Source organism: Culex pipiens, chromosome 3, assembly GCF_016801865.2.
Source record: "Culex pipiens pallens isolate TS chromosome 3, TS_CPP_V2, whole genome shotgun sequence".
In the NCBI taxonomy this organism is placed as follows: Eukaryota; Metazoa; Arthropoda; class Insecta; order Diptera; family Culicidae; genus Culex; species Culex pipiens.
In genome coordinates this window covers 141604865-141614130 of record NC_068939.1, presented here as the reverse complement: position 1 = coordinate 141614130, position 9266 = coordinate 141604865, and the positions used below count along the sequence as shown (strand labels likewise).

The 9266-nt window shown below is 37.8% G+C and overlaps 1 protein-coding gene across 1 annotated transcript in view; it reads left to right on the top strand.

Moving 5' to 3' along the window:
* LOC120417498 (fizzy-related protein homolog) overlaps positions 1-8850 on the top strand; it is a 53429-nt gene extending 44579 nt beyond the window's left edge. The window contains exons 4-6 of the mRNA XM_052710209.1: positions 5697-5930; positions 5988-6122; positions 7607-8850. Coding sequence (XP_052566169.1) covers positions 5697-5930; positions 5988-6122; positions 7607-8299 — 1062 coding nt within the window. The 3' untranslated portion in view covers positions 8300-8850. The remainder of the gene's footprint in view (positions 1-5696; positions 5931-5987; positions 6123-7606) is intronic.
* The last annotated feature ends 416 nt before the right edge of the window (positions 8851-9266 follow it).

Genomic DNA, 9266 nt, shown 5'->3' with positions numbered 1-9266 from the left:
TGCGATGCACTTGTTCAAGGAAGGTGTGAAGTTTTTAACATTTGTTTTATGGAGATTTTTTCTATTAATTTACTCTAGAAATATTTAAAATTGTGCTAACAAAATTTTGATGTACCTGATTTTTTTCAAAGACATGTTATCGTATTCCTTGGTCCTCCCTTTTAATCAAAGATTTGTCAATTACTAGACTAAATCCCAAATTTTAGCTTATTTAGTCCCTAAAACCGATTCTTCGGCTCCTCTACTGCCGTTCTACGCATAATTGTCCCATGTCATTTTTGGACGATTTTGACTTTTTGACATTTTTATGTTTAGTCTGTCGTATACTTTAAGAAATACACATAAAATCTGGTACTTTGTTTGGAAACTCATTGAAAACAACATCCAGTCTGTTTGTCCCATCGTCAAACTTCTACGCATAATTGTCTCACCAAGTATTTTCTCATACGGAATCAATAGATTTATGAAGCATTATGTCGTTTTTACCTGTTGTTTAGCAAGAGTATCATAAAAAAAGAGTGATAAACTGCTAACTGGGGTGATTAGGGACACACAGGGCGAATAGGAACCCACGGGACAATTATGCGTAGAAACACAGAAATCGATCGAAAAATTTCAATCGCGTTTTTCTCAGTTGCACTTTTTCAAACATGGGACAATTATGCGTAGAACGGCAGTCTAGATGTCCAAAAAAGTGTCCTCGTAGTTCATAGATGGTTCCTCAAACTACATTTTCGAGAATGTCTGGAGCAATATCTGAAATGGGCGCATAAGCATTTTGACAGCTGAAACTATTTGGCAAATTCCGAGACAATCGGTGACTATTTTACTGAGCAATTATCTACGAAAAAGGGTCTTTTTGCCTTCCTCACCTTACTGAGGAAACGCTATAAAATCACTCGAAAAATGAACTTATTAGTTTGACCTCGTAGACCCACCTTCACGTAGACATATCGACTCAGAATCATGTTCTGAGCAAATGTCTGTGTGTGGATGTGTGTAGGTGGGTGGACACAAAATTGTCACTCGATTATCTCCGGACTGGATGAACGGATTTTGACCGTATTAGTCTCATTCGATCCGTCTTGGGGTCCCATAGGTCTCTATTTAAAATCAGCAAGTTTAGTTAAGTACTTCAAAAGTTATGCTTAAAAAGCGATTTTGACGTATCTCCGGAAGATTGTAAAAAGGGTGGTTTTGCAAGAAAACCTATCATGTTATACATTTTCAAAAAGGTATTAAAAAGACCTTTCCAATGAGGCCAAAACATTGAAGATTTGACAACCCTATCAAAAGTTATTAGCACTTAAGCGTTATTTATACACTTTTTGAAGGCCGGATCTCAGATATTTCATTGAAAATGATGTCCGGGTCCATCATGCGACCTGTCGTTGGTTAGATAATGTAAATATCTTTCATATGAGTTTAAAACATCGAAGATCTGACAACCTTATCAAAAGTTATCAGCACTTAAGTGATATCAAAAGATATGAGTAATAAAGTTGATTTGTTAAACATGTGGGGGAATGTTGCTATTTTTACTGAATGTATTGACTTTATGAATGTGAGGAAGGCACCAACCACCTAGAGGTGGATTAAGTAACGTTTTTTATTTAAATTTTTGTATTTTTTAATCCGGCTGAAACTTTTTAAGTGCTTTCGGTATGCACAATGATGTTTAAATATGAAACATTCGTGAAATTTTCCGATCATTCCGAAAACAATACTTTTTTTTTAATCACGACTATCATTTCAAAAAGGCCAAACATTCAATGTTACGCTCTTTTGAAATGTTAGTCTTGATTAATAAAAAATATTGTTTTCGGAAAGATCGGAAAATTTCACGAATGTTTCATATTGTAGGATCAGTTCCTAGTTGGAAACGACCGTCGGCTCAACGACCGACGAAATAGGCGGTAGGCTATGCCCGCATCTGAACAATTCTCTACGAAAACGGTCTTTTTTCTTCAATTTTAATTTTTGTGTTTTTTAATCCGACTGAACCTTTTTTGGTGCCTTCGGTATGCCCAAAGAAGCCATTTTGCATCATTAGTTTGTCCATATAATTTTCCATACAAATGTGGCAGCTGGCCAAACAAAAATGATGTATGAAAATTCAAAAATCTGTATCTTTTGAAGGATTTTTTTTTATCTATTTGGTGTCTTCGGCAAAGTTGTAGGTATGGATACGGACTACTCTGGAAAAAATGGTACAAGGTAAAACAAAATTGTGATTTTTTATTTAACTTTTTGTCACTAAAACTTGATTTGCAAAAAAAAACACTTTTTTTATTTTTTGATATGTTTTAGAGGACATCAAATACCATTTTTTTTAGAAATTTCCAGGTTGTGCAAAAAATCATTGACCAAGTTATGAACTTTTGAATCAATACTTATTTTTTTATCGAAATATTGGTCGCAAAAATATTTCAACTTAATTTTTCGATGTAAAATCAAATTTGCAATCAAAAAGTACCTAAGTGTAATTTTGATAAAGTGCACCGTTTTCAAGTCAAATCCATTTCAGGTGACTTTTTTTGAAAATAGTCGCAGTTTTTTTTCATTTTTCAAAAGTAGGGGAACAGCATCTAATTCCAGCGTACCTCTAATGTTGGCAGGTCAGAACTTTGACATTCTATTAAAGCTAATTAAAAGCGTTTTCAACTGAAATCGAGTGATAAATAGCTCAATAAGAAGAGAACAAGCAAGTTTCTATCAAAAGTTGCGCAAAATTAGTTGTTTAAATAGTGAAAATCAGCAAATTGGAAAGAGTTAGGAGCGAGAGCTTAACCTGCCAAATATACGGGAATTTTCCCTAGTGCCCATATTTGCCCACTTTTGAAAAAAAATATTTTTGAAAAGCTGAGAAAATTATCTATATTTTGCTTATTCGGACTTTGTTGATACGACCCTCAATTGCTGAGATATTGCCATGGAAAGGTTTAAAAACAAGAAAATTGATTTATTCTAAGTCACACCCAAACAACCCACCATTTTCTAACGTCGATATCTCAGCAATTTATGGTCTGATTTACAATGTTAAAATATGATACATTCGTGAAATTTTCTGATCTTTTCAAAAAACATATTTTTCAAATTTTTAAATCAAGACTAACATTTCAAAAGGGCCAAACATTCAATATAACCCCCCCTCAAAACCAAAATGTTAATCCAAATTTTTTTTATAAATTGAACACATTTGAGATCGCAGGCCAAGAGTGAATGATACTGATATGATGCCTCTTCAGTTGACGCTCAGGCGAGGAACATCCTGGAAGGAGCGTCACTGACTACGCCCGTAGTCCTGTTAGATCATTCTTGATCAGAACAGTATAGCTCTGGTTCCTTGCAAGTGTCCTATTTTCTTACCTCCACGTTGGCTTGGTTTTCATGATGACCTAGCTGGTGGCCTGTGGAAACGGATCGTAAACCTTTGACCAGCGAGGGTCAGAGTCGAGACGGCTAGAAGAAAGGGGCGCGTCAATGTGGGAAAGGGAAGTTATTTGTGATTGTAGACGGTATTGTTTTGATTCGCAGTATGTTGAGTCAACTGCTGTGGATGTACCTGAAACATCGCACAACGGGGTTTCTCTTCTTTCCATTTCAGCTAACAGCTATCTTCTGTTTATTTTGTTTCACTGATTTTCTAAAACGGCTTCTGTTTACTATCCTCCATTTGATTTCGATTTTACTTATTTGATTCTCTTATTTCTCAACGCTTTTCCACTCTATTTTAACAATTGATGCTGCTGTAACAAACTGTCTGCTTTCCCTTAATTTGGCAGCGATGTCAATTTTGTTTATCATGTGCCTTTTCTTTATTTATCTATTTGAATAATTTCTCATCTTCCCTGAAAATTGCACTTAATACAATCTAAGCTTGTTTGTTACATCTTTTTATTAACTATTGTTAATTTCATTATCTACTTAATAAATTACTATCTTTCTTTTACAATTGATTCTTCAAATAGTATATTTCCTTCACTGTCCATTGTTAAGCAAGTGAGGATCGAGCCCTTACTCGATTTATGGAATTATTAAAGGATTAACACAAATATTACTATTGTACTTGTGAAAAACTTTTCTAAAATGCTTAGAACCAAAAATTGTAACAAAACACCGCGACAAAAGAAATAGCAACAGATAAACACGACTCAACACTAGGAAAGATTTCAGGAGAAAACAATACACAGTAAATAACAATTAGTTTTTGATTTCAAACTAAAAATAAAACAGTTTTTGCTTTAATGAAAGTTGATAGGCACACAATGAATGGTTAGGCGCTTATACTTACATCAAACCCTACGTAATGTACCACCCCCGGCCGAGTTAAAATGCGTAACCGGAAAAGAAGGTGTGCATGCCTGGCACGAACACTCAAAGCGTGTTCTAGCGTGCTGCTCGTACTGACTCAGAGCAAGGGTGAGATGTAGGTGTAAGGGCAGTGCGTGTTCGTCGGAAACCTGGTGCATAAGATCGGTCAAGGCCCGTTCTTACACTGAAAATTGCGAATTGCGAATTTTGTTTTTGATGAATAATTTTGAATATGTTTTGTCAAAAAATAAATAACTAGAAAAAATTAAATATTATCCAGCCTTTTGAGGACGAAGTCAATCGTTCACATTTTTTAATGTTAACTTATAAACATATTTTAGTAAAAAAAAAAAAACATATTTTAGTGTTAAATGCCAATATTCCAAAAAGATAATGTCATGCTTGTGATGATAAACTACTTTTCCTGTTCTTAGAAATCGAATCTGGAAGGGAACCGATAACCTGCTATGTTGGTCCGCACCGGGTTCTGAACTCCCATTTACGAGGCGGAAGCGTTGCCACATGGCTCGGTCTTAACAAAAAAATTAACTAGACAATAAAAAACAATTTCAAATTACAAACCTAAATATTAAATAAACTTATTTTTGAATTTACTCATTAATGGCCTGTATACCCTATTTTGTGCAACCAGTTTATGGAGCGTTCACCCTATATGGACTGTCAAAAGTGAGGTTCACTTTTTGACAAGCTTGCCACCAGTCTGAGTTTTAGTGACAAAAAGTGAAATTAAAAATCACCATTCTTTTTTACCGTGTATCTTTTTTAGTGTAGTCCTTATCCATACCTACAACTTTGCCGAAGACACCAAATCGATCAAAAAATTCCTTCAAAAGATACAGATTTTTGAATTTTCATAAATCATTTTTGTATGGAAAGTTGTCAAATTTGTATGGAAAAAAGTTTATGGACAAACTAATGATGCAAAATAGCTGCTTTGAGCATACCAAATGAACCAAAAAAATTTCAGCCGGATCAAAAAATACAAAAAAATCGAGTAACTGAAATTTCAGAGAATTGCTAAATTTGTTTTTTTTTTATAAAAGTAAGAAAATAGAAAAATGCGAAATTTTTGTTTTCTATATTATTATTATTTTTATTTATTTGTTAAAAACCTTCGAAAAATCGAGTCTGGACTGTATGGCAAAGCTGGACGGACGTTTCAATGCTCTGAATAATGCAAAAAATTTCAGAGATTGTCTGATGCAAACTCCATCTGCATCAAGCACTCACCGAATGTAAATCGATCAAATGCATCTAATTGATTTACTGATCTCTCGCAAAACCGTTTCCATCAGTGGAGCTGTTTATTTTTCTACGATTCGTTAACCAGAGCTCTTTCCCCTTCTCTCCCACTTTTCCAGGACTACAACGAGCAGTGCCCGTACTCGCTGTCCCCGGTTAGCATCAAGAGCCAAAAGTTGCTGCGCTCACCGCGCAAGGCCACACGCAAGATCTCCAAGATCCCGTTCAAGGTGCTGGACGCGCCCGAGCTGCAGGACGATTTCTACCTGAACCTGGTGGACTGGTCCGCGCAGAACGTGCTGGCGGTGGGCCTGGGCAGCTGCGTGTACCTGTGGAGTGCCTGCACCAGTCAGGTAACTAGAACTTCCGGTTCCGCGTCGAACGCAATACTAAATTTTCGCTTCTTGCAGGTTACCCGGCTGTGCGATCTCAGCTCGGACGCCAACACCGTCACGTCGGTCTCGTGGAGCGAACGGGGGCACCAGCTGGCCGTCGGAACGCACCACGGCTATGTCACCGTGTGGGACGTGGCCGCCAGTAAGCAGGTAAGCTTGAGGGAAGGAGGAATTTGTTGGGGGTACAAATATTGACCACTGGTGTTTGTGTTGAGAATTGTGATGCAAAAAAGAATGAAATACGAAACTGCGCAAATAGATTTGCTGTGCTTTCTGAGCGAAACGATAACGCTCTGATCAAATAAAGCTTCTTTTATAGAAGACAGCGCAGATTACTTTCCCAGTTAATGGAACAGAATGTGTTTGAGCTTTGCTTCGCGAAAGCAGTAGTTATGTCTTTAATTGATTTCTATTTACATTATACTCACTTTGATATGCCGACAGTTCTTCGTAAGAAGTTGTGCAATTCTCTTAATCTTTAAGAAAACTATATATTTTTTTCATTTTCGATTTAACAAAAAAGTTCAAATTGAAGAAACTATTTTTACTGTAGCATGTATATAAATTTTTTGACATTTGAATGCAAAAAAGATGGAAAATGTATTAAACCAGTACAGTTGGTTTGCACTCAAAAGTTAAAAAAAATCTAAGTTCTATTTTGTTTTGCGAAAAATATACTTTTTCTTTCAATCGAAAAAAAACATTTGATCAATAATTATTGCGTGTTCTGGAAAGCGTAGTATTTGTATAAGAATGATAGAAAAAACTATCATTTCTAGAGTTTTATTTAAAGTTCCTATAAGCTGTTGTCTTTCATATGTTTATAGGACCCTTAAAAACAAACTCTAGATTTCATGATTCCTACACCACGATATTAGAGAGTATAGCGACCGTTACTATAGCTTGTGAGATCTCTTTTTTTTGTCTCGTGATTCCTGTCAAAGGTATTCTCTTTCTATCACTCCTCCTCTTTTCGTCGTCAGCGCACTCTCACCAAAGATTGTTTTGTTCTCTCAGGAGATTCATGCTTCCCCTCGAGTTGAGCCTGCGCAGAAATTTTGTTGGTCGGTGTAATAAAAAACAAAAAGGAAACTTGATAAACACAAAGAAAATTCCCGATATTTTTACAAAATCTTGGAAATAGTACTTTTTGAGCAGTTTTCGATTAAAAAATCGATTTTACATTTTGAAATTAATCAAAACATTTTCCGATTAACTTTTGAAAATCACTAAAACTATCAAAATCCTGTTTTTAACATAGTTTTCCGCCGATTCAGTATTTTAGAAAAAATCATTACGGCAAGTTTATTTTTACATTTATAGTTCAAGTAGATAGATGCCCAATACCAATTTCTTTCCAACCGTTTAAACTGCCATACTTTATCCGTTTTTCTGTTTGCTCATTCACAATTCAACGACACACAAACGGCACTAACAGCTATCCAGTTCCAGTTTTTGCACGCATCGCGCAATGATGACACCATTTGCCTATTCGCAAAAAAAAAACGATCTCCAGACGCACCCGATCGTTGCGAAACGTGCCTTGAATGGAAATACCAAATGTGACTCTCTCGCCTACGAATCTAGCAAAAAAAAAAAAGTGCGTAACCAACTCTCTCCTCTCTCTTTCTCAGGTCAACAAGCTGCAGGGTCACTCGGCCCGCGTCGGAGCGCTAGCCTGGAACGGAGACGTCCTCTCGAGCGGGTCTCGGGATCGCCTGATTATGCAGCGGGACACGCGCACCCCGGCCCAGGTCTCCGAGCGACGTCTCGTTGGCCACCGGCAGGAGGTGTGCGGCCTCAAGTGGTCCCCGGACAATCAGTACCTGGCGAGCGGGGGCAACGACAACCGCCTGTACGTGTGGAACCAGCACTCGTCCAACCCGGTCCAGTCGTACTCGGAGCACATGGCCGCGGTGAAAGCGATCGCGTGGTCACCCCACCATCACGGACTGCTCGCGAGCGGAGGCGGTACGGCAGATCGTTGTATTCGCTTCTGGAACACGCTCACCGGCCAGCCGATGCAGTGCGTCGACACCGGATCGCAGGTTTGTAATTTGGCCTGGTCCAAGCACTCGTCCGAGCTGGTGTCCACCCACGGTTACTCCCAGAATCAGATCCTCGTGTGGAAGTACCCGTCGCTAACGCAGGTCGCCAAACTGACCGGCCACTCGTACCGAGTGTTGTACCTGGCACTGAGCCCCGACGGGGAAGCCATCGTAACCGGGGCCGGGGACGAAACGTTACGCTTCTGGAACGTGTTCAGCAAAGCCCGCAGCCAAAAGGAGAACAAAAGCGTCCTCAATCTGTTCACCAACATTCGATAGATGTGCGCGCGCGTTCGCCACCAACGATGCTTCCAAGTTACTAATTTATTACCATCCCACACGCCCTTTTTACGTGCGCGCGCTCTAGTGTATATTTTTGTAGTTATATTATTATTTTTTTCTTTTAGAAGAAATAGAATCAGAATTCAGAGTAGAGATTTATATTTGTGCAGCAATGAGAGCGGATCGAGAGTGTTTTGATATTTTGAATTGATTTAAAAAAAACACACACACAAACACAGTTTTTGAAGCGGAAGAAATTATGCTTTCGACCGCACCAGCAAAAAAAAAAGTCGTGAGTTTTATATTTTGCTAATTGAATAAAAAAAAAGTTTGTTTTGATTAGTTTTTAAGAATTTGCTCGTTTCTCTTGCAAAACTGTGGCCGAACAAGAACTTGAACTGCTTCCCCAGTCATCCATCGTCACTGTGATCGATCGGGGGAACAGTTTGACCGGTTCGGCCGAAAGCAGGTTCGCAATATCCGAGTGGATGCGGTACTGATTTGTTTTCAAAACAAAATATATAGATAATTTAAATATTTAAACGTAAGATTCGATTAAGTGCACACTAAGTTTAATTAGCCCAATAATTCAAAATTTTACACTTTCTTTGTTTCTCTTGCATGAGGCTCGAATCTGTTTCACCTGCGTGTACCTCACCTTGCCAGTAAACGAATTCGCAAAGCCTCGTGATCTCAGTCCTCGTAAAATTTCCTTACTTCTTATGTCTAAATTATACTTGCATGCAGTTGAAGAATTTTCCAACCGATTTTTACTAGTTAAATCCAACTAGGCAAACATCGGACGCACAATTCTTCTATTGATGTGTTTTAAAAAACTTATTCGTACTGGTGTTAGTCATAACTTTATTTCCCACTTTGTAAATAGTATTGTTAGGTTTGCCCCTTCAGCGCAATTGTTTGTGTCTTTTCCTTGCTCTTAATATAAATTTGTAGCCACAGCCAG